The following is a 23,658-nucleotide window of genomic DNA, read 5'->3' on the forward strand; positions in this document are numbered from 1 at the left end:
TCCATCCTCCATCCATCCATCCATCCTCCATCCATCCATCCACCATCCATCCATCCATCCTCCATCCATCCACCATCCATCATCCATCCATCATCCATCCATCCATCATCCATCCATCATCCATTCATCCATCATCCATCCATCCACCATCCATCCATAATCCATCCATCATCCATCCATCCACCCATCCCCCCTCTATCCGTTCCCGACCCTTCCCAACCACTTCTACCCCCAGTCCATTCCTGCCTTTCCCATCCCTTCCCGCCCTGCAGCTACTTCTACCCCCAATCTTTCCCTGCCCCTTTCATCCACTCCTCCCCCCGCACCCCTTCATCCCTGCCCCACCCCCACCACACCCCCTCCCCATCGCTGTTCCTGCCCCCCGGAACGCGGCGCTCCCGGAACGCGGCGCTCACGGCGCGGTTGCGGCCGGGGCCGGGGCTGCGAGGGGCGGGGCCGGGGCGGCGCAGGCGCTTTCCCCTTCCCGGCGCCATTGCGGCTGCTCAGGGCGAGCCCGGTGCCAGCGGCGGCCCGGACATGGCCACCGACTCCTGGGCCCTGGCCGTGGACGAGCAGGAGGCGGCGGCCGAGTCGGTGAGCGGGGCCGGGGCCGCGGGGGCCGGCGCCGGGGGAGCTCCCGTTCCTCCCCGGTTCGTTCGTGCCGCGGCTGCGGGGCCCTGCGGCAGCACCGCCGCGGGCCCGCGCTGAGCTCCGGGGGCAGCAGCCCCCCTCTGTTCTCCTCCTGCTTTCAGGCCCCGTTCGTTTCCCCAGGCCCCGCGCCCCCGTACACGCAGCCTCATTGCTGCTCGCCCCCTTTTGGCTCTCGTTTCTCCGGTCGGAGCGGTGTGTCTGTGGGGCTGCGCGTTTCTCTTCCCCTCGCTGCCCCTCGGGGGTGCAGGGCCGCAGTGCGCGCCCCGGGTGGTGCCTGGGCCCGCGGCTGCTTTCCCCAGCGCGTTCTGGGCGGGGGGAGCAGGCCCTGCGTGAGCCGGACCGTGTCCGGCTGCTGGGGCCGGGCTTGGCTCCGGTTCCAGCCACAGCGGAGCTGGGGGCGAGTGGAGATGCGGGGTCAGGGAACAGCCCCCTTGGCCGTGTTACAGCCCAGAGGCGGCTGGGTTTCTGTGCAAGCTCACCTCAGGGACCTCATCCCATTTCCCTCCGAGCACAGGGGTTTGGTGGGCGCTGTGCATGGGTTTAGCTGGTGCTGGGAGCTATCAGGGAAGAACTTGTGCCAAAGAGCTCATCTCAGTCTCCCCTCGGGCCATTCCCCTTGGCCTGTCCCTGCGTCCTTTGTCCAAAGCCAGAACAGCTCTGATGTTGTGTTTTTCCTTGTCTGTAGTTGAGCAGTTTACACCTGAAGGAGGAAAAATCCAAACCAGATGCCAATGGTGAGTGACAGCTGCTGGAATGGCGCCAGGAAGGGGACGGGGTTCTTCCATTGCCAAATTCCTAATTAGTTAAGGAATTCTGGAAAGGGGAAATACAAAGCTGAGATTAAAAGCCTCACATGCTGGTTCTGCTGGGCTAACCTGTTAAATGCTGGTTTGCTGTATTCAAGGTGCAGAATCTGTTGTGTGGTTGATAAAGAGCAGTTTGGCTGCATGCAGCAAGTGACACCTTGGGTTTCTTCCACACTCGGACAGAGCACAGCTGTTCCCATCAGGGAAATGAGCCCTTCTGTAGCTTGTCCCACAGTCTGGGAACCCTAAAACTCCTTGGGGTGGGCAGTTGCTGAGGCCTGAGCTCACATCTACCCCAAACCTGTTTGGCTTTAGGTGCTGTTGTCAAGGTAGATGACAACATTGAGAAGACAGAGGATGAGGAGAAGGGTAAGTGCTGCCTTGGAAAATCCTTTGACAAGGAATGTTGGAAGGAAACGGATTTTATATGTACTTAAAGTAAGTCTGCCTTATGTCTTGGGATGGCTGAGCTTGTATCCTGCCCCAGGGATGTAATTGTAAGACATGTCCTTCCTCCATAATGCTTTTAAGGCCATTGGGTCCTGTAATAACTTGAGAGCCTCCTGGATTAGAGTGGAGAGGAATAAGGGGATAGCAGTAGCCTCAGAGGCAGGTCTGGCTACAGGAGCAGTTGGATAACCTGGAGCTGGAATTGCTGTAGCAACCAACACGTTGTGTTTATGAGGTAGCTCTGAAGAGGTGGGTAATGGCTTTAAATCCTTCAGAAGCTGGTGTTAGAAAACAGCTTTATTAGCAAAACCCTAAAGTGCAGCAGTTTAACCTCCTGTTTTCTGCTTGTTTATCCTCAGCCCTTGCTGCATTTCAGCCTGGGCATCTTTCAAAGTCCATTTTGTCCTCAAACTTCCTTTAAAAAGGAAAAAAAAAGAGCCCTAAAAGGTGTCTGTCTGCCCACATGTTGGATAATAGTGAGGCTTTGTGAGGCTTCAGACCCTGTCCTGCCTTCCAGTTAGATCCTGAGCTATAGCTTATATCTGAAGTTCTGTGTTCAACGAGCTTGTGTTCTGTATCTGTTAAGCCCCCCCTTAAACCAGCGCTCACTTTGGTTTGTCTTCGTGGCTATTAAATGGGAATCTGTGATATTGTGATAGGTTTCTCACTCAGGTTTGCTTATGCCATTGCTCTGTAATGGAGAAGGTCAGTGTTTGGATCCACCTTGTCCTTTTTAGCTGGCTCAGTAACACCAGTTACAGCCCCATAGAGCAGGCTGGGACTGAGTTCTCTTTCTTCTCCCTCCTGTCTCCCTAGAGGACAGAGCTGCCCAGTCCTTGCTGAACAAGCTGATCCGCAGTAACCTGGTTGACACCACAAACCAGGTGGAGGTGCTGCAGAGGGACCCCACATCCCCTCTCTACTCCGTGAAGTCTTTTGAGGAGCTGCGACTGTAAGTGCTGGTTGCTTCAGAGCTGCTGGAGGGGTCAGCTGGGCTGAGCCAGAGGCTTCTCTGTGTTGAGCTGTTAAACCTGGGAGCAGAAACATGAAGCGGGCTCCCTTGTGACTGGGGTTTGCAGTGTACTGTTTGGCGCACTCAGTCGTGGGAAGCCTCGCTCTTGAGCTCAGGGAGAGCTGCACTGAGTCATTCGTGGTGAGGTTGCAAGAGCAGATGGGAAGTTGGAGCTGGAGCCTCTCCTCATGTCCTGAGATGTTCCCTGGCTGGGTAGGAGATAGCCTTTCTGCTTCAAGTTACTGCACATTTATCATTCATAAATTAGCATATCATTTATTGGTATGGAATCACAGAATCATGGAATGGTTTGGGTTGAAAGGGACCTTTCAAGCTGATCCAGTCCCAAAGCACTGCCACAGGCAGGGACCCCTTCCCCTAGAGCAGCTTGCTCCAAGCCCCGGTGTCCAACCTGGCCTTGAGCACTGCCAGGGATGGGGCAGCCACAGCTTCTCTGGGCACCCTGTGCCAGCACCTCAGCACCCTCACAGGCAAGAGCTTCTGTCTTAAGAACTCATCTCAGTCTCCCCTCTGGCAGGTTACAGCCATTCCCTTTGTCCTGTCCCTACTAAATTGATGATTTAAAAACAAGGAGAATGATTTTATCCTGGTGCCTTGTGAAGGCTTCCATCCAAAACAAGCTCATTTTAATTCCTGCCAGCACTGCTTTCTATCATCAGCTCTAGCAACACTACTCTTGAGTTTTAACGTGTGGGTTTTGGTCTTCAAATGCCCCACAGCGCTCGAGGAGAGGAGGGAGGGCCGTCCCACCAAGGTGTGTGAATTGCAAGGAGACCTTTTCTGTGTTGAAGGCACCATCATTTTGCTCCTGCAAATATGGGAGCACTGGAGGGAGGTGTTCCAGCGGTACAGCAGTGTTTTGGGATACATGATCTTTGTTTTATTTATGGAAGGAATGAACACAACCGTCTTCTGTTCCTGTTCTCTGTTGGTTGGTTGTGAAGGTCCCACAGCAGCAGTGAATAGCACAAAGGGAAAACCTTATCTCTTCTCTGCCAGTGATATCCAATTTATGTACTGGAAAGACAACTCCCTATTGAATATCTTTTCCAGTGGGGATTCCAGAGCAGTGGTAGCTGTATTTAAGACATAACATGCCAAAGAGGCTCTCCTGCTGCTTATAGTGATGATCTTAGGCTTGTAGCTCTTTTGTAAGCTCCACAGGGAAGTGGGAGCCCATGAGGCTTCACTGGGAAACGTCAGGATGTCATTTTGCTTTGTTAATGTGAGTGGTTGAATGTCTAAGCAAAGAAAACCTGAGCTCCTGAGCAGCCTGTTAGCCTAATTCCCATCTTCCAGAAGCCAAATAATCCAAGGGAGTTAATGATGGGCCCAGCCAGACTAATTGAGGCTTCATTTTGTTAGGGCTTGGTGTATCCTTGGCAACTGTTGCAGAGTTGGGCTTTGTGTGTCTTCGCTTTTGAGCAGCACAGGGTTACGTTTTCAAAGAGCTTTTGTTCAGCCATCATCTGAAAGGAATATGGGAGATTTTAAAAGCATGTTGGGCTGAATGGGAAGTTCTTAATAGCAGGCAGTGCTGGACAGGAAACCTGTAACCTGCTTTGAAAGGAAAGCCCTTGCTTCTGAGCACCACTATAGCACTCCAGTGAGCCCTCGGAGGTCATCAGCTAAGAGTTCACTAGCACTGGAACCTGAATTTTAGGCTATTCTTGGATCTCCTTGTCTACACAAGCGCCTGCTGAGGCCAGAAAGCAATTGATGAGCACCTGATGACGAGCAGTGTCACTACAGCCTTAGGTTTGAGTGCTGGGGTAAGCCACAGATCACTGGGTGAAGTCACAGTGAGCTAAGCTGATTACCAGTTACCAGTGTTGTGCACTAAGCCAGTGTCACCCTGCTGTTATGTGACAGTTTGTATTGCAGAATCCATCACAGCTTCCTGAAGTCTTCACAGTGGTTTCATGATGTTACACTTCATTCTGTTCCTTGTATGTTGAGGTTGCTTTGCCCCAGATTTGAGTCTTCAAGGAGTGAGAATTTTGGTGTTAAAATGAGGTGTAGCTGAGAAAAAGGGATTGACCTAAAGGAGAGGATTTATGCTTTCTGCTTTGGGATTCCTGGGTTGTTGGGAAAGCTGCTTTAGAACACGGAGCCCAGTGGCAGTCTTAGAGCTCTGACACAAGGTTATCCACATAGCTGTGGAAGGCAGGTGTGCAGCATCACTGAGTAAAGAGAGGGGGTTTGCAAACCTTCCCTCCAGACCTCCTGCTGTCACTGCTTGTGTCTGAGCAGAGACTTCACTGCTGCGATTGTAGCAGGTGCACAGAAAGGGGCAGCTCTGAGTGTGGTTGCAAGGGGGTTTTTCCTTACCTTTTTGTACACAAATGAAACTCAAGTGTACTTTAGTACATCACAGAATCCCAGCCTGGTTTGTGTTGGAAATGACCTTAAAGCTGATCCAGTTCTAGCCCCTGCCATGGACAGCGACACCTTCCACTAGAGCAGCTTGCTCCAAGCCCCTGTGTCCAACCTGGCCTTGAGCACTGCCAGGGATGGGGCAGCCACAGCTTCTCTGGGCACCCTGTGCCAGCGCCTCAGCACCCTCACAGGGAAGAGCTTCTGCCTAAGAGCTCAGCTCAGTCTCCCCTCGGCCAGGTTCAAGCCATTCCCCTTGGCCTGTCCCTACAGGCCCTTGTCCCAAGCCCCTCTCCAGGCTCCCTGCAGCCCCTTTAGGCACTGGAGCTGCTCTCAGGTCTCCCCTTCAGGAGCCTTCTCTTGCCCAGGCTGCCCCAGCCCAGCTCTCTCAGCCTGGCTCCAGAGCAGAGCTGCTCCAGCCCTCACAGCATCCCCATGGCCTCCTCTGGCCTCTCTCCAGCAGCTCCACATCCCTCTTGTGCTGCTGCCCCAGAGCTGGATCAGGGCTGCAGGGGGGGTCTTCCCAGAGCACAGCAGAGGGGCAGGATCCCCTCCCTGAGCTGCTGCTCACGCTCTGGGGGTGCAGCCCAGCACAGGGGGTTCTGGGCTGGAGTACACACTGATGGGTGTCACTTGTCACAAGTGCTTCTCCTCAGGCTGCTCTCAGTGACAGTATAAATCTCTTGTTTTCAGGAAACCACAGCTCCTGCAAGGAGTCTATGCCATGGGCTTCAACAGACCATCTAAGATACAGGAGAATGCGCTGCCCATGATGCTTGCTGAGCCGTATGTACACATCCTGTACTCCCTTCCAGTGCAGGAAGGATTTGAAAGATGTGTTGTGCTGTTACTGAGCTCTGGATGGGAGGGTGAGGATGGGGAAGCTGTCTGGGCCGTGGTGAAAGGTTTCCAGTGCCATGGTGTTTCTGTGGCATCCTGGATTTGCCTCTTTCTTGGGGCTGGTACTGAACACAATGCCATAGTGCTTGGCTGAGGTCAGTCCAGATTTCCTACTTGGTGTAGGGTAGAAACTCATGGAGATGCAGCAATCCTGGGTGTGTGGGTGCAGTTGAGGTGCTTTGTGGATTTCCTCTCTGTGCCCTGAGCTGAAATGCATTCAGTGGGAAGACACTAGGGGGAGATGTGTGAAATGGAAAAGTACTGACAGGTTTTCCTTCTGAAGCTCCATGAAAGAGTTAGTAAAGGCCAGAACCCACCTTCTGTGCCCTGTGGAGTGTAGCTGGCAAAGGTAGCACCATTGCACAGCAGTGGTAGCTCTTAAAGGCATTACAGTGCCACTCGCTGGGGTTTTGGTGGCCTTCAACCCCGTGAGTACGTGTCTGGGTGGTTCCTCTGATTGAGCTCCTGTTGCTGTGTGTTCTGCAGCCCACAGAACCTGATTGCACAGTCTCAGTCCGGCACTGGCAAGACGGCTGCCTTTGTCCTGGCCATGCTCAGTCGTGTGGAGCCTGGGAACAAGTATCCACAGGTAAATCTTCTGGGATGTGAGTGTTTCAGGGGCTTGTGGTGGTGAAATGCCACCTAGCGAAGAAGCTGGGCTTCTCTTGAGACCTTTCATAGTGAAGTCACAGTTTGATGAACCCATCTTTGTGATCTCTTGCTTAGCAGAGAATGGGGATTTGGGGATCTTAGCAAAGCACCTTTAATGCAAACAATGTGGATTTTCCTCACAACTTGTTCCTGTTAGTCCCTGCCTTGCATCACTCAGGGTGATCTGTGAGGAGATAAATAGGGGTGTCCTGGGTTCAGCAGTAGCAGTCATTTTTTCTCCTTCTTAGCAGCTGGTGCAGTGCTGTGTTTTGACTTTCAGCCTGGGAACAGTGCTGATAACACCGATGTTTTTAGTTACTGCTCAAATGTTTGGTCTGACCAAGGACTTTCTGAGCCTCATGCTCTGCAAGGGAGGAGGGGAAGCCAGGAGGAACCAGAGACAGGACACCTGACCCAAACTAGCCAAAGAGGTATTCCATACCACAGCACGTCATGCCCAGTATATAAACTGGGGGCAGTTATTACCCAGAAGGGCGAGATCACTGCTAGGGTTGGGCTAAGTATCGGCTGGCGGGTGGTGAGCAGTTGTATTCTCTTCCCTTGTTATTTCCCTTATCATTATTATCACTGGTGGTAGCAGCAGTGGTTTGTGTTATACCTTAGTTACTGGGCTGCTCTTATCTCAGCCTGTGGGAGTTACATTCTTTCAATTCTCCTCCCCATCCCTCTGGGAGCAGGGGGAGGAAAGGGAGGGGAGTGAGCGAGGACTGCATGGCTGATTTACGACTGAGCTTAAACAATGACAAGGGGGTATCATAAGCAAGTGTGATAGCATGGCCTGTGGTGTTGATCATCTCAAACACGTTATCCCTCTGTCCCACCAGTGTTTGTGCCTTTCCCCAACGTACGAGCTGGCACTGCAGACAGGAAAAGTGATTGAGCAGATGGGGAAGTTTTATCCGGAGCTGAAACTTGCCTATGCGGTCCGAGGCAATAAGTGTGAGTACAGTGATGCTGCTGTAAGAGTTGAAAATGAGACTGGAAATGAGACTACAATGTTCCTTGGGTGCAATACATTAAACCAACAGTGGAGCAGTTGAGGCTGGTTGAGCGAGGGGCAGAGCATTCCACTGTGCAGCTTGTCTTACAAAAGCCTTCCTTTCTATCCCAACAGTGGAGAGAGGTCAGAAGATCTCAGAGCAGATTGTGATCGGCACTCCCGGCACCGTGCTGGACTGGTGTTCCAAGCTTAAATTCATAGATCCCAAGAAAATCAAAGTGTTTGTGTTGGATGAGGCTGATGTGATGATAGCAACGCAGGGCCATCAGGACCAGAGCATCCGCATTCAGAGGTAAGGACTGGCTGTACCTTGCCCAAAGTGATTTTGGTTCCTTTAATTACAGCTCTTTTGTAACACAAGGGACAGCAGGGTTAGATTCTTGAGTGGTGTCTTCACTGATGAAGCAACAAGATTAAACTGATATATTTAGCTCTAATCCAGCTGGTTAATAGAGGCAGTGTCAGGGGGTGACAAGCAGTTTCATTTTCTTACAGAATAAAAAGCCTGTCCCTGGAGCAGGGTTTATTCATTGGTAAGAAGGCAAGTCTGGATGCCACTGCTCCATGAGGGAGCGATGAGGTGTTGGTAAGATTAGTGGTAGCCCTTCCAGAATAACTGTGCTGAGGTTATTGTTCTGCTTTGCCCGTGGCTTTAATCCCATCAGGAGATCGGGGGGGTGACAGTGTTGTATGGGAACCCTGCCCATTTTGCTCTCTCTTGCAGAATGCTCCCCAGGGACTGCCAGATGCTGCTGTTCTCAGCCACCTTTGAGGATTCTGTGTGGAAGTTTGCTCAGAAAGTTGTTCCTGACCCAAACATCATCAAACTGAAGCGAGAGGAGGAGACTCTGGACACTATTAAGCAGTACTATGTTCTGTGCAGTAACAGAGATGAGAAGTTCCAGGCTCTCTGTAACATCTATGGCGCTATCACCATTGCCCAGGCCATGATCTTCTGCCATGTGAGTCCTTTCTGGGAATGCCCCTATGATCCCGGTAGTGTCTGCTGGTGCTCGGTGCTCACAAACCTCACTTTGTGTTTCAGACTCGGAAGACAGCCGGGTGGCTTGCGGCAGAGCTCTCCAAGGAAGGCCATCAGGTGGCACTGCTTAGCGGGGAGATGATGGTGGAGCAGAGAGCTGCGGTCATAGAGCGCTTCCGAGAGGGCAAAGAGAAGGTGCTGGTGACCACAAACGTCTGTGCCAGAGGTAGGGCAAGGCAGAGCTGAACTGGCCTGAAGTAGCAGTTCCTGACATAACAGATAAGCTTCTAGAAAGAATTTGCATCCTTGAGTGTCCCAGTCTGGACAAATTCGGGTCCTTAAAGTCATTCCTGCTGACCAGGGCTGTGCATATGTGGGCAAACACAGGATTCCTTGTAGGATTCCTGCAGCTTGAGATGAGAAAGTCCATCCTGTGAGGAGCCTGCTTGGAACTGCCGAGCCTCAGTCTTTAAAAGAACCATGTGCCAAAATACAGAGACCTGGCCTTGAACACTGCCAGGGATGGGGCAGCCACAGCTTCTCTGGGCACCCTGTGCCAGCACCTCAGCACCCTCACAGGGGAGAACTTCTGCCTTATCTCCAACCTGAACCTCCCCTGTTTCAGTTTGAACCCATCACCCCTTGTCCTGACCGTTTGTGCTGCTGGGTAACCTGGGTATGGTGAGCAAACTGCCCATGGGTCGGGCCAGAGGCAGCTGCTCCTGCTCTGAAGTGGTTTAATAGTTGTGTTATTGGATGCTTTCTGTTTCTCAGGGATCGATGTGGAGCAGGTCTCTGTTGTTATCAATTTTGACCTTCCTGTGGATAAAGATGGAAATCCAGACAATGAGACGTATCTGCACCGGATCGGACGTACGGGTCGCTTTGGGAAGCGAGGACTGGCTATTAACATGGTAGACAGCAAGCACAGCATGAACATTCTCAACAGAATCCAGGAGCATTTCAGTACGTACCCTCAGACTTTCCTTAAACTTAAATGTTATTTCTGTTGGGTTTTGACTAGCTGTGTTCTGAGCAGATCTAATGGATGTTTGTTGAGCCTTTGACCACCCATCAGCTGTGTTTTGTGCAGTCATAGAATCCCAGAGTAGTCTGTGTTGGAAGGAACATTAAAGCTGATCCAGCTCCAACCCCTGCCACAGGCAGGGACACCTTGCACTAGAGCAGCTTGCTCCAGGCCCCATCCAACCTGGCCTTGAACACTGCCAGGGATGGGGCAGCCACAGCTTCTCTGGGCACCCTGTGCCAGCGCCTCAGCACCCTCACAGGGAAGAGCTTCTGCCTTATCTCCAACCTGAACTTCCCCTGTTTCAGTTTGAACCCATCACCCCTTGTCCTATCACTCCAGTCCCTGATGAAGAGCCCCTCTCCAGCATCCTTTTAGCCCCCTTCAGACGCTGGAAGCTGCTCTGAGGTCTCCACGCAGCTTTTCTTCTCCAAAGACAAACCTCATCTCCCTGAGCCCAGCTGAAGGAAGCAGCTTTCCCTTGTCTGTGATACAAACCCTGATAAGATTCTTTCTCATTTTTATAGACAAAAAGATCAGCAAATTGGATACTGATGACTTGGATGAGATTGAGAAGATCACTAACTGAAGCACAGCTGCTGGAGCCGGTGCGTTCCCTGCTGTGGAAGCTCTCCCACTCCAATTGGATCAGCGTTCGGATTGGCACGCCTCAGCTAGTCCCAAAAAGGACTCTCTAAGATCTGAGTATACAAAAATTACCTCATTTTAAATTGCAGTTGGACTTCAAATTGTGCAACTTGTAGGGAGGAAGAGGAAATGTTTACAGAAGCTTTTAACATTTCTTAGTTTAGCCTTAAAAATGGGAAGATCTTTAGAATTCTAAGAAATACACTTGCCAAAACCTGGGCAATAGCAAATTATCTAAAGCAAATTGAAGATGAATAGAGAAACTTTATTGCCTTGAATTGGAATTCATGTTCAGCATTAACCTGATCAGTTAAAATCCAACAGCTGAATAGATAACGGACAGAAGGAAAGAAATGAGAACCCACAAATACACACAAATAACCCCAAACAAGGCAGCTGTCTTTGGGTGAAATATTCAACTTGTACAAAATAGGATGTCATTCTCTTTGGCTCTCCCCTGAGCTCTTTATGCCTCATTTCTGGCTTCCTGATGGATTTGCCCTGCTTTTCCTTACGTAAATTGTCCTAAGGATGTCTCCAGTAGCTCATTCTTGCAAACACAGGTGCCGTGTTGTTTCTGCTGGGCAGCATTTTCATTGATTTTGTCCTTGAGTTGTTTGAATGGCCGCTCTCCAGTGGGGATGGAGCTCAAGTATCTCCTTGAGAGGTTTACCTGAAGCCTTTGACCTCACCAAGGAGTAGGTGGATGGGGAAGGGATAGTGTGAAAGGAACTGTACTGATGAATGTGATCACTAGATTCACCTCCATGCAATGCTAATAATAGTTGGACTGGGGATCAGTCACCTTCAGGCAGGTTCTGAGATGCTGCTGTGGAGCCCAGCATGAATAATGGACAGAACTGCTGGGCTGCACCCATAGGGGTAGCAATCAATCAATCAATCATGCTAGCTTGGATTGACCAAACCCAACCCCTTTAGACCACCACATTTCCCCTGTTCCCAGAGTTTGGAGTTCAGTGGCTCAGCCAAATCTCAGCTGGGAAGTGCTCTGCTTCCACTGTGCTCGTAGTGCAGCCCCTCATCCTGGGGGATCCCTGCTGGAGAAGGAATGACATACAACTTCCATGCTCGGGCTCTTGGCTCGGTTGGGACCATTCTTGTGTGGGTTGTTCCCAGCCTGGTTTCCAGGGAGAAGGAGGCTCCTGAACTAGAACTTAGGGTGCACAGCTCTTCTTTTGGGGGGAAAATGGGGTGTGCTCGGTGCAGGAATCACTTCCAGAACCAATGTATAAATTGTAAATTTACCTAGGACTTTTGTTTCTTTGCAATTTTGGCCATCCTATTCTGTTCAAAGACAGGAACGTGGATCCTTTTACCAAGTAAAAAAAAAAGGCTCATTTAAAAATGTACCTAAAATTTTAGGAACTTGTGCACCCTTTTATCAATTTGTATAAAGGCTTTAGTGAAAAAAAAAAAGAAAAAAAAAACAACTTAAAATTAAACTTTTTGTATTCTGGGGTGTATCTATTTTTATTCTGTTGGAAACCTATTTAATGTGGCCGGTGCGTGAGTGCGTGGCGAGTGGAAGACTTGTTGCAATCACCTACTTTAATAGTACAGCTGAATGACCTGGTGACAGCAGAGGATGGGGTTGAGTTGGCAGGAAAGCTGCTGCTGGTCCTGTGTGCTGTTTCTAATGTACTTTGAATTGGAATAAAGAACATTAACTGAGCAATGGCTGTTCTTGCTTCAATGCTTTGTTGGTTTAAAGCTTTAACTAAGGCCGTTCACAACCATGAATCCAGAGTTTTCTATTTATGACCTCCTCAAAGCAGCCTGTGAGGGGGTGAACTTCACCTGATTGAATCTGAGATTCCTAAAAGCTTACTATGTGATTCCACACCATAAATGGGGTCAGGTAACTGCTGTTCTTCCCTCCCTGGTGCTTCCTGGGCCAGACTTGCTGCTGAGATCTCCCCTGCATCCATCCCTGGAAGACTTCTGAAGGGAACAGAAAGGGAATGGGGGGAGACAAGGTGTTTTCCCTTGCACTAGCCAAGATCAAGACTTCATGTGATTTAAGAAAAGGAAATAATTAATATGCCCATCTTTGGAGATGCTGGAGCCTGGGTGAGTTTGAGGACCAAACTCATTCAGTTTTATCTTATCATGGATATGTTTTAATTTAACCTTTATCTTAATATTCAGGAGGAGTAAATACCCTCCAGCTTGAGAAGTGCTGTCCCCTGCGATCCAAGTTGCTCTTTCCTCTTCTATCCTTGGTTAAAGCACCAGCCCCTGTGCCCTCTCAAACCCGTGTGGTGGTCACTGTATCCCTGGCTGTTAGCACTTCCTCTCCTGCCATCCTGTACTTGATACAAGATGGAGAGAGGAGCTCCAGGAAGGCATATGCAAGGTGCTGAGGGCAAAGTCCTGGTTGGATATTCCCTGAGGTATCTGCCATCAAATTAACAGTTCCTTGTGTCCCATGAGATGCAATGGCTCCACCTCCAGTTCACATAAATCATTTAAGATCCAAGCTTCAGCCTAAAAGGTTTTATTGATTGCAGTATCACACAGCATGAAAACACTCTGAAATGCAGCAGTAGCACACACAAGACCAGAAGAAGGGAGTTAAGGGAGTTAATCACCTAGCACTGAATGAGAGACAAAACAGTTCCTGTACCACAGTGAAATCCTTTGCTCCCCACTGAGGTTTGACTAAAAGGACCTGGACATTTCAATGTCCTGGGCTCCCCCTGAAGACACCAGGATTGCTGCTGCACAGTCACCTGCAGCAGTACGTAACACCATTTCACCAGGTACCACTTGCAGAGAGCAGCTGGACACTTGCTTTAGAACAAGATGCTCTTGGTCAATGCCAGCATGAGCATTCTGCTGCTGCTCTGGTTCTACTGCTCTGAATTGGTTTGGCACTGAGGTTAAAAACCAGTTGGGTTTACCTCAAAACATGAAAATCAGCTCACCTGTGTGGCAAATGAGCCTTTTTTTCTAGTAGATGGAATTATCTGAACCATAAGAAATTTCATTAGAAACCTGAAAGATCTGGTTTATTTAGCACAAGCATGTTGTATTGATCTAAAACCTGCCAAAATCACCTTATGAGCCTTTATTTAATGATGGTTTGGTAAAACCCGCTCTGCTGCATGAGCCAAGTAAGTCCTCAGGCAAATGCCAAAGCAGCACTTGCTTTCTTAGACTCATTTCAGTGTAAAGGGGCTAAATGGAAGTATTTTGTAACATGCCACCATAACTATGTATCTGTTCTTACCTACGGATCACATGAGTTGGAGGAGAGAAGGAAAACTTAAGTGGAAAATCCAGGTGTTCACCAACACAGCCAAAATAACAACTGTTTGTTCCGAAAAGCATGATGTAGTCACGCTCCTAAAAGCTGCGCTGAAGTTACTCAGAAGAGGCGAAGCCCTCCCAAGTGTATCACCATCAATGTCATTGAATACTTCACCACCATCCATTCACAGGCTGTTACTGTTATTTCTGGATGGTTTGGGGGCTTGAGCTCCATCTCAGTCACTCTCAAGATGTTGAGGATGATGATAAGCTACTGAAAATGGTCCTCCAGAGTAAACCAGTTCCTTTTCCACCTTCCCAAATAGGTGCTTTGCATCTGGATCCACTGTGGGAAGTGGTACCTCCCTGAAATACAGGAAAGAACAAATGGGAAACTCTTGGAAACATCATTCTTCAAAGGAGAACATCAGCAACTTCAAACGAACAAAGGTGGCAACGCTCAGAAAGCAATTTGTGATGGCACATGTGAAGAAAAGTGCTGTTGACGTAGCAGGTACATACACCTCAAACACTATATCGAAACATATACACAAGTCTGCTTCACAGGGAGGGTTTGGAAGGTGACAAGATGAAGAAGTAGGCCCAGGAAACATCAAACTCTTTATTTTTCAAATGAAGTGATGCATCCCCCTCAGCAGAAGGACCCTAAAGATCAGCATCGTGCTGCTCCTTCTGTCGGATGCACAGCACGGACTTGTGCAGGATCCCACATTCATGGAGGGACCTCGTCAGGTCAGAGAAACTCCTGCGGGGCACCTCCATTGTTTCAACACTGCAATGCTTGTATTTGGCTGATGTTTTCTGCTCTGCCATGGCAAGGACCATCTGGAGACTGTCAGTGGGCTGGAAATGATGTTCAAACCTCTGCCCAGAGGGCGAGCGAACAGCAAGCAGCAAATGCGACTCTTCCTTTGGCAGCTCTTCCAAACCTCCCAAAGTTGGTGCCGAAGGGCTCAATTTCCCTCCTGGCTTCTCAGGAGGACATTGCTTGTGTGAGCTCTCCAACAATGTGCCGGCAGATTCTTGCTTTCCAGAAAGAGTTTTGTCTTTTGGAATGTCCTCCTGCTTCCCGCTTACCTTCAGCCGGTTGATCTGTTCAGCCACTGCTTCCACAGTGCTACTCCCTGTGCCCTTGAAGCCGATGGAGGGGAGCACCCTGTACTTGTTCAGGGAAGAGGAGGTCCTCAAAGGCACGTGCTGCAGGAGCTCTGGGATCTCCTCGGGAGACACCTGGCTGGATGGGAACGCTGGTTTCCTGAACAATGCTCTCCGGCTGCTCACTAGCTGGTGAGGAGCTGGTGGTGGCGGTGAAGATGGCACGTGGCAAGGACAGGCTTCCGTGCTCTGAGAGTAGTTGAAGCTGGACCTGGTGCGTCCCTTAGCAGATTTTGGCCTGGTGACATGCATGTTGGTGGTGTCTGACCACAGCGAAGAGGCTGCTGTGCTTGAAGGGAAGCAGAGCTGAGCTGGTGCTGAGTTCAGCAGAGCTGCTGTGGCCATTGCTTCTCAAGGCACCTGTGGATGGGCAGTAGAGGGAAGAGTTACAGGAACTGGCCAGAAAGCTTCTAAAGAGCTTAATCCCCCCTACAGCTCCCACTTCTGTTCCTGCAGTGACAGACCAAGTTCTGGTGTGGACTTTAGGGTAAGACTGACTGAACTTGTCTTTCTAAAGATCTCTGAAGACCTCTGAAATAAGTCTGATTCAATACAGAGAAGCCCATTCTGTCTTCTGCGACCAAAGCTGCTCAACAGAGATTGATATGAATCCCTTATTAAAGATTAAGCCGCATACTGCTGTGTGTTTTCCAACTTAAGCTCCTCTCAGACCACTTGTGCTTTACCAGGACGAAGCAGTCCAGAAGCCCAGGAAACTGAGCCACAACATTCACATCAGCGTTTTGGAGAAGTCTAACAGGGTGATAGAATAGTTTGGGTTGAAGGGACCTTCAAAGCTCATCCAGTCCAACCCCCTGCAATGAGCAGGGACATCTTCATCTAGATCAGGTTTCCCAGAACCACATCCAGCCTGGCCTTGAACGTCTCCAGGGATGGGGCATCCAGCACCTCTCTGGGCAACCTGTGCCAGTGCTTCACCATCCTCAGTGTAAAGGATTTCTTCCTCACATCCAGCCCGAAAGAAGGTCCCAGAGCTCCTCTATGCTTTGCTCAGCAGGAGTTATCAAAGGGGGGGGGGGGGGGGGGGGGGGGAAGTCAGCCTTGATCCCTTGGCATTCTCCAGCAGTGATGGAGTCAGCCTCACCCACTGCCCATCACCCAGATGGGACAAACAACAGAAGGGAACAGCCCTTGTGGTTGTTCCAAAGCCTTTTGCCAGTGATGTGTTCCTTAATGCATAAAATCATAGAATCATAGAATAGTCAGGGTTGGAAAGGACCTCAAGATCATCTAGTTCCAACCCCCCTGTCATGGGCAGGGACACCTCACACTAAACCATCCCACCCAAGGCTTCATCCAACCTGGCCTTGAACACTGCCAGGGAATGGAGCATTCACAACTTCTTTGGGCAACCCATTCCAGTGCCTCACCACCCTAACAGGAAAGAACTTCTTCCTTCTAGCTAACCTGAGCTTCCTCCGCTTCACTTTAAGCCCATCACCCCTTGTCCTCTTGCTACAGTCCCCGATCAAGAGTCCCTCCCCAGCATCCTTGACACATGATTGCTCCTCCACCTCCCTGACAGCAAACCAGCACCAAGCACAGGCACAGCCAGGTCTCCCAGCAGAGACGTGCCCTGAGCAGCTCCAGCATGAAGCTGCTTGGACACAGAGAGCTCTGTCCCTCTGTGAGCATGGAGCAGGGACAGGGACAGGGACACTGTTCCAGTGGCTCACTGGAGCTTCCCTGGAGCTCCTGGGAGGGAGGGGGGTGCTCCCTTCATTCACTGCCTCCAACAGCCAGCTCCAAGGCAACCACAAGCTGCAGCCGGACGCTCTGAGCAGGCACTCCCAATGCATGGCAGCCCTCAGGAGGTACCACCTCCGATCGAACAGCCCGCCAGCAGCCACGGCGGCCCTGCTGAGAGAGCGGCTGCGCCCCGCAGCACAGGGGACAGCGGTTTTACCGGAGAGCCGTTGAAACACAGAGCACTCCTCATCGGGGTGCGGGGCTGTGACAGGGGCTGCAGCCAGGGAGCGGCTGTGCCCACAGGCACCCCCAGCCCCGGCCCCACCGCCCAGCTCTGCGCAGGGCCCTCAGGGCCACAGTTTGGCCCCAGCCCCACATGTGAGCCCAGCCCTGGGCCGACAGACAGGGCCCAGGCCCATACCCCAACTTCAGCCTTGCAGCCCAGCCTTGGCCCCGCAGCCCGGCCGCGCAGCCCGGCCCCGCAGCCCTGCCCCGCAGCCCTGCCCCGCAGCCCGGCCCCGCAGCCCTGCCCCGCAGCCCGGCCCCACAGCCCGGCCCCACAGCCCGGCACAGCCCGGCACAGCCCGACCCCGCCGCCCCTCACCTGCAGCCCCGGCAGCCCTCGCCCACCGGCGAACAGCGCCGCGTTGCCACGGCGACAGCCGCACTTCCGGTCGCGCGACAGGCCCCGCCCCGCCCCGCCAGCCCCGAGCCGCAGGGTCCTACCGCCCGCCCGCCGCGCTGCGGGTCGGGAGCGCTGCTGTGGGTCCCGGTGTGGGGCTGGGCACAGCAGTGGTGCCCCAGCATGGGCCGAGGTGCTGCGGTCCTGTACGCAGCTGTGGTGTCCGTGCACAGAACAGGGCGAGAGGGACCGGGCAGGGAGGTCCGGAGATGGACCACGGGTGCTGGGCTATCGAGCCCAGGTCCTGCTGTGCCAGCAAAGGTTGGACCAGATGAAGGGGGCTGCAAGGACGCTGGGGAGGGGCTCTTCATCAGGGACTGCAGCGACAGGACAAGGGGTGGTGGGTTCAGACTGAAACGGGGCAAGTTCAGGTTGGAGATAAGGCACAAGCTCTTCCCTGTGAGGGTGCTGAGGCGCTGGCACAGGGTGCCCAGAGAAGCTGTGGCTGCCCCATCCCTGGCAGTGTTCAAGGCCAGGTTGGACACAGGGGCTTGGAGCAAGCTGCTCCAGTGGAAGGGGTCCCTGCCCGTGGCAGGGGTTGGAGCTGGAGGAGCTTTAAGGTCCTTCCAACACAAACCGGGCTGGGGTTCTATGACTCTATGGTCCTTGAAGTCCCTTCCAACTTGGGATTCAAGGATTCCATGGCATAGCCATGATGCACTGGTGCAGACAGGAAGGACATACCTGAGCCAAGAGACAACTGCTGTGCCCTAGTGTGGGCTCTGTGCTGGGACCAGCCTCAGCAGTGCAGTGGGGCAGCTCCTCCACCTCATGTGGGGCTGAGGCTTCATCCTGAGTGTCACAAGGCAGACACGGGTGAGCAGGGTGGTGGCAGCAGGGTCCTGTCCCGATTCCTGTAGGGATCCTGATACCGAGGTTGTCCCTGCCCTTCCCACAGGAGCTCTTGTGCCCCCCAAACCAAAACGGTGCCACTCGCCCTATTTTAATATTGGAAACCTTCTTTTTTAACCCCGAAAGTTTTAAACAGGGTGTTAGAACTTCTCCTGAGCAAAGGCAGAGGAACGCGAGCAACAGCACTGGGCTTTCCCCCTCCTGTGACCTGACTTCCAATGGTGTGATTGCACTGCTTCACCTGGGCGATGCTGAATCAATCGCACAAATCGGCACCAAACTCATGACTTTTGATGAGAACGCCTTTAAAGATGACACACGAAATCAGCCAGGGACCTAAACCAACAACCCTGGGGGGGGGGGGTTAAGCTTTCTTTGAGCAGGGAGAGCTGCAGGCTGCAGTGCTGGCAGGGCCCTGAGTCAGTTTAACTTGTGGGAACACACCACATCACGATGGCATTTCCATCTCTCCTCCTTAATCCCTTTCTAAACGCACCTCTAGCCAACCAGATGCTTCTCCCACTTACAGATGCCCATCAAAGGAGCACGAAGCAAGCAATAACTAACTTACCTACCATCAAAAGGGGGATCTCCACCCTACCAGGGAGGAAGATCAAAGCGGACCTGTGCACTAAAAGGTAAGGAGATGGTTGAGTATCAGCTCATCCCATCCTTGGGATGGTCTGGAATATTGCACCAAAGCCACGTGCTTTTGCAGATCAAAGCACTGGGGGTATTTACACTTCAGTAAGGCCCTGAAGAAACACATATGCAGGTTAATGCCCCTCCTTGTTTGCTCCGGAGGAAAGCTGGAAAATGTCATCTTTCCAAGGGGATAACAACTTCCATGGGTGGGCTTTAAGCCTTGGGGTTGGTGGCTCCATTGAAGAGAGGGTAAAAAACCCTCAAGGAGAGAGGGTTTAAAATGAGGGGATTTGGTTAAAGGCACCTTTGGATCCCCGATCTGCGTGATCCCAGCCCCTGGATGGTGCCTTTCACATGGGGTTAGTCAAACTCCACACCAAAACCTCAGCAGATGGGGCCAACAGATGAGCAAACCCACCCCAAAGGGCAAGGACCCACACGAACCAAGCATGTGAGCATGAGCAGTGCAGAAACCACCACCACCACCATGGGGACATCTTCTCCAGTGGGAGTTTTGTGTGGATGAGGTGGGAATGGGCAGATCAACCACCCGGGTGCCATGGGTTTGAAAGCCAGGTGGGGAGAGGAGGGGGTTTGGGTGTCGGTGTGATACCCACGGGTTGGCATCATTGCAATGCAAACCAATGCAACCAGTGGCAATGAGATGGTCCCGTGTGCAGATGATGAATGGGAAAGCCCCTCAGCACCCTTGAGGGGGGATTTAGGCGAGCTGCTCCTCACCAGCACTCCCTTATGGGGCTTGCGTGGCTTTTTGTTTCACTGGGCAGCAGGAAATAGAGGGAAGAAGAGCCTTGGATGGGCCTTGGAGGACAGGCGGGAGGTGACATCCCTCCGGTGAGCAGCTTGGGTGGCTCTCTAGGGATTCAACAAGGGGTTTTCTTCTTGAATAGAGCCCCCTGAGCCAGGCTCTCACCATTCCCTGCCGGAATTCCCTTCCTGGGAGTGTGGTTGGTCACCGAGGTGGAGCCCTGCATACCTTGGTGTGTGTTTGCTCTCAGCCCTGCGGTTTATCAGGGAAAATAGCAGCTTTTGTTCCTTATCTCCTCAGGTTCTTGCCTCCCTTGTGTCTTGGTGTCATGTCTAGCTGTGTTGATTAAATAAACTCTATTCAAAAGCATTCCCAGTTGGGTTTCCATGGCGTCTGTGGTGATCCCATTTCACAGACCCCTTGCCCCTCACACTCCCAGGGCCTCCCATGCCCTGAGGGCAGGAGAAGCACAGACACAAGGAATAGATGCAGATGTGGATGTGAGAGGGGGCAAGTGCAAGGGAAAGACCCAAGAGGAAGCACTTCAGAGACTGCAGGGTGTGAGCTGACAAAGCCAAGCACCCGCTGGAGACAACACCGAGGCCAAAGTGTCACCTCTGCAGCTGAACAGGGGTGCAGCGACCTCGGTGGTGCCAGCTCTGTGTGTCCTGAGCGCAAATCCCCTTTGTCCCGTGTCTCCGCTGAAACCTGTGGGTATTAAATCGCAGCCGAGGCTTTGACCAATTCATCCAGGAGAGGTGGAGACGGCCCGAGATGGATACGACAAGCAGATGAGCAAAGCGAGGTGGTGGAGGGAGCATCACCACGGCCACACTGGCAGAAACTCATGTTTCTTGGAAAGGGAACCTTCTCCTGCACCGAGGGCCCCATGGCAAGACCCGCTCCCCAGTGACAAGAGCCAGCAGCACACACAGAGGAGGGGCTGGACCTCGCCATCTCTATAAAGCAAACCCACTGAGCCAGCAGCAGCCTTGGGGCTGCGAGGTGCAGGCGAGATAAGGACGAGGGGAACTTTAATTGCCCATTCTCTCGTCAGGAGGCTGCATCAGTGAGCTGCTCCTCCAGCCCCGGTTTTGAAACCCTTGTGTCCCTGTGCGCATCCCTGCCACGCGCCACATCCCAAAACCAGCCTCGAAGGCCCCGTCAGGAGCCATCTGGGTGCACTCGGGCACAGGGGTACCTTCATAACGCTGTACGTCCACGGTGACACGAATGTCATCGTGCTCCATGCCCCTGGCGCAGGCGTGGTGGCATCGGTCCTGCCCTCGGGGTACTGCTCATTGCCCGCTGTTGCTGTTTCCTCCTCCAGGACCCGTCTGAGGATGAAGAATCTGCTCTTCGCCCTGCTCTTGGCTTGCGGTGAGTGCCCCGGTTTCACCGGGCCAGGCTGGGACCTCTTCTGCCTGGCAAAGGAGACTTCGAAAGCCCTGGAGGTCACCACGGTGGGGAGGATTGGGGATGCTGAGATCCATATTTACTTTGTCACCAGCTTTCCTGCCTGTGCCAAGGCCAGAGCTGGTCAGGGTTGCAGGATGCAAGCATGGCACAGCCTCCTCAGAGAGCACTGGCATCTTGTTGGATGCTGGAGACGGACTCTTCATCAAGGACTGTAGCAATAGGACAGGGGGTGATGGGTTCAGACTGAAACAGGGGAGATTTAAGATGGTGATAAGGCAGAAGCTCTTCCCTGTGAGGGTGCTGAGGCGCTGGCACAGGGTGCCCAGAGAAGCTGTGGCTGCCCCATCCCTGGCAGTGCTCAAGGCCAGGTTGGACACAGGGGCTTGGAGCAAGCTGCTCCAGTGGAAGGGGTCCCTGCCCGTGGCAGGGGTTGGAGCTGGAAGAGCTTTAAGGTCCCTTCGACCCAATCTGTTCCATTACCCTATGATTCTCCCGACTGAATGGGGCAGCTGCAGAGACCAGACATAATCCTGAGGGGTTTGGGGGTGCTTCCCATGGTTCCCGTGCCCAAAAGCGCGTATTTCCAGACTCCATTCCCATTCCTGGTGCAAGGCACAGGGAATGCCGCTGTGTCCTGGCCCCGCACCAGCTCATCCTTGTGCCCTGCAGGGCTGCTGCCAGCTCACAGCAGCGTCCTGGAGCTGGAGCAGATGATCAGGGCGGCCACGGGGAGAAGCGCGCTGCTCTCCTACAGCTGGTACGGGTGCTTCTGCGGCATCGGCGGCAGAGGGACCCCGGTGGACTCCACCGACCGGTGAGTACCCGGATAACCTGGAGCAGGGGGCCCCAGAAACCTCCCTGGGCACCGGCGAGTGCTGTGCAGAGGGGTTTGCACTGTTCCCCAGCCACATCTTGCTGCTGTCTTGGCCATTCCCTCGTTCCAGTCACCTTAAATCTGAGGCTGGACCCTCCCTCACCTTCGAGGTGCTCCCCATAGGTGCTGCCATGCCCACGACTGCTGCTACAGGAAGCTGAGAGAGGGCACATGCACCCCCCTGATAACCCCCTACCAGTTCAATGTTGCTGATGGAGACATCATCTGCGGTGAGTACCACAGAGCGGGGGTCCCACGGAGGTGGGGAACCACCTACAAGTCCCCCCAGCACCCCAGGTACACAGGAGGACGTCCCCCCTGGGATGGATCCAGCCTGGTGCCCTGTTGGGTGCACGCAGGATACAGCTCATGATAAACAGCCGGGAATTACAAGGGATGCGGGCAGCTTGGAGAGGATGAGCACTGGGCATGCCGCTTCGTGCTCTTCCCCAGGGCAGCTCCAGGCATCAGGGGTGCCCGGAGGGGCCCCATCGCTGCTGCTGGGCAGAAAAGCCATTGCAGAGCAGTGTTTCCCCCCCGCAGGTGAGGAGCAGAGCTGGTGCAAGAGAGAGACCTGCCTGTGCGACCAGGCCGTGGCTTCGTGCTTCGCGAGCACTTTGCATTCCTACAACAAATCCTACCTCTTCTATTTCAAGCTGAAATGCCAAGGAAGCAAACTCCAGTGCTGAGCGGGGGGGGGGGGGCACAAGCAAGGCTGCAGGGTGTCACTGGCTTTCCCTATTGCTACGGCAAGAAAAGCCTGACGTGGGGGCCGAACAGAGCTGGAGCCCCTGCGGTGATGCTGAGGGTGAGGAAGGGCACTCACACATTACGGGTGGAGATCCCCCTTCCCAAAAGGACACCTCAGCTTCCATCCGTTTGTCCCTTCCTCCTCCCTTTTCTCTCTTGATTCCATTTCCCAGCCGAGGTAATAAAAGGTGTTTAAAGTGATTCTCCGCGATGGTTTTCCATGAGAGCCACTGGGGCACTGCAGTGGTGGCAATGGAGCTGCTGAGTTTGGGGGGCCCTTTGCATCTCACCCTGTAGCCACACCAGAGCCTGAGCCCGGTATGCACGTGATCCCAACAGCAGCAGTGGCTGCAACGCACAGGGCTTGGCAGCAGCAATGATGCCCCAGCGCCGAGCTCTGCTGGCAGTGGGGATTTTCGCCTTCTCCCAACAGCCCTTCCTGGTAGCTGAGCTCATCCCGGAGCAAAATCGAAGCAGCGCTTTAAGGGGCAGGTGGGGTACGGCCAAAAGGTGTTTTTATGGGAATAACGGTGGTGGGAACTGTGGGAGATGATTTGGGATCTTCCCGTGACACTGATGTACAAATACGGCCAGCGTGAAGGCTGAAGAACCCACAGAGCAGGGAAGATGTCAAAGCCCCGTCCACCCCAAGGCGGACTGAATGGTTTCTCCATAGGGAATGAGCTCTGCTGCGATGGAGAGGTGTAAAAACAGGAAGAGAAACAGAGGGAAGCTGCAGTCTCTCATCACTAAACACTGGGTTTGATTCATTCCCCTCACACCGGTGGTGGACGTTTACTCATCCAGAGGCTGCACATGCAGTGATGCTTTCATCGCAGCCCATGCACTTTCCCACCTGATACAGCACCGGGGTTGGGACGGGCAGAGAAAAAGGCCCCCGGGCACATCCGGCCTGGGGCACAGAGCATTGGCTTCCTCCTTGGGCTGGAAATGCTGCTCTGA

General features: G+C 52.8%; 3 protein-coding genes across 3 annotated transcripts; 2 read left to right on the plus strand and 1 right to left on the minus strand.

The window, feature by feature from the left end:
• Nucleotides 1–465: 465 nt before the first annotated feature.
• On the plus strand, nucleotides 466–12,241 carry LOC136022690 (ATP-dependent RNA helicase DDX19B). Its single transcript, XM_065696310.1, has 12 exons — nucleotides 466–594; nucleotides 1,337–1,385; nucleotides 1,773–1,826; nucleotides 2,724–2,859; nucleotides 6,010–6,102; nucleotides 6,703–6,805; nucleotides 7,713–7,827; nucleotides 8,003–8,180; nucleotides 8,613–8,850; nucleotides 8,934–9,096; nucleotides 9,645–9,836; nucleotides 10,425–12,241. Exons 1-12 carry the CDS (start codon nucleotides 538–540, stop codon nucleotides 10,484–10,486), a joined length of 1,440 nt encoding a protein of 479 aa, XP_065552382.1. The 5' UTR covers nucleotides 466–537; the 3' UTR covers nucleotides 10,487–12,241.
• UBXN10 (UBX domain protein 10) lies at nucleotides 11,973–17,383 on the minus strand. The gene is made up of 2 exons (XM_065696312.1): nucleotides 17,309–17,383; nucleotides 11,973–15,354 (listed from the first exon to the last, which is right to left on the minus strand). Exon 2 carries the CDS (start codon nucleotides 15,337–15,339, stop codon nucleotides 14,485–14,487), a length of 855 nt encoding a protein of 284 aa, XP_065552384.1. The 5' UTR covers nucleotides 15,340–15,354; nucleotides 17,309–17,383; the 3' UTR covers nucleotides 11,973–14,484.
• Nucleotides 17,384–20,974: 3,591 nt separating this feature from the next.
• Nucleotides 20,975–22,634, plus strand: LOC136022770 (phospholipase A2, membrane associated-like). Its single transcript, XM_065696494.1, has 4 exons — nucleotides 20,975–21,032; nucleotides 21,741–21,885; nucleotides 22,069–22,175; nucleotides 22,489–22,634. Exons 1-4 carry the CDS (start codon nucleotides 20,996–20,998, stop codon nucleotides 22,632–22,634), a joined length of 435 nt encoding a protein of 144 aa, XP_065552566.1. The 5' UTR covers nucleotides 20,975–20,995.
• Nucleotides 22,635–23,658: the final 1,024 nt, after the last annotated feature.

Source organism: Lathamus discolor, chromosome 16 (assembly GCF_037157495.1).
Source record: "Lathamus discolor isolate bLatDis1 chromosome 16, bLatDis1.hap1, whole genome shotgun sequence".
NCBI lineage: Eukaryota > Metazoa > Chordata > Aves > Psittaciformes > Psittacidae > Lathamus > Lathamus discolor.

Bases quoted from the DNA above. Each gene is read 5' to 3' on its own strand.
- LOC136022690 (XM_065696310.1), top strand. From the start codon at position 538: ATGGCCACCGACTCCTGGGCCCTGGCCGTGGACGAGCAGGAGGCGGCG. The intron at 1,386-1,772 runs GTGAGTGACAGC...GTTTGGCTTTAG, and splicing joins ATCCAAACCAGATGCCAATG to GTGCTGTTGTCAAGGTAGAT. The intron at 9,837-10,424 runs GTACGTACCCTC...TCATTTTTATAG, and splicing joins CAGAATCCAGGAGCATTTCA to ACAAAAAGATCAGCAAATTG.
- UBXN10 (XM_065696312.1), bottom strand. From the start codon at position 15,339: ATGGCCACAGCAGCTCTGCTGAACTCAGCACCAGCTCAGCTCTGCTTC.
- LOC136022770 (XM_065696494.1), top strand. From the start codon at position 20,996: ATGAAGAATCTGCTCTTCGCCCTGCTCTTGGCTTGCG. The intron at 21,033-21,740 runs GTGAGTGCCCCG...TGTGCCCTGCAG, and splicing joins CGCCCTGCTCTTGGCTTGCG to GGCTGCTGCCAGCTCACAGC. The intron at 21,886-22,068 runs GTGAGTACCCGG...TGCTCCCCATAG, and splicing joins CCGGTGGACTCCACCGACCG to GTGCTGCCATGCCCACGACT.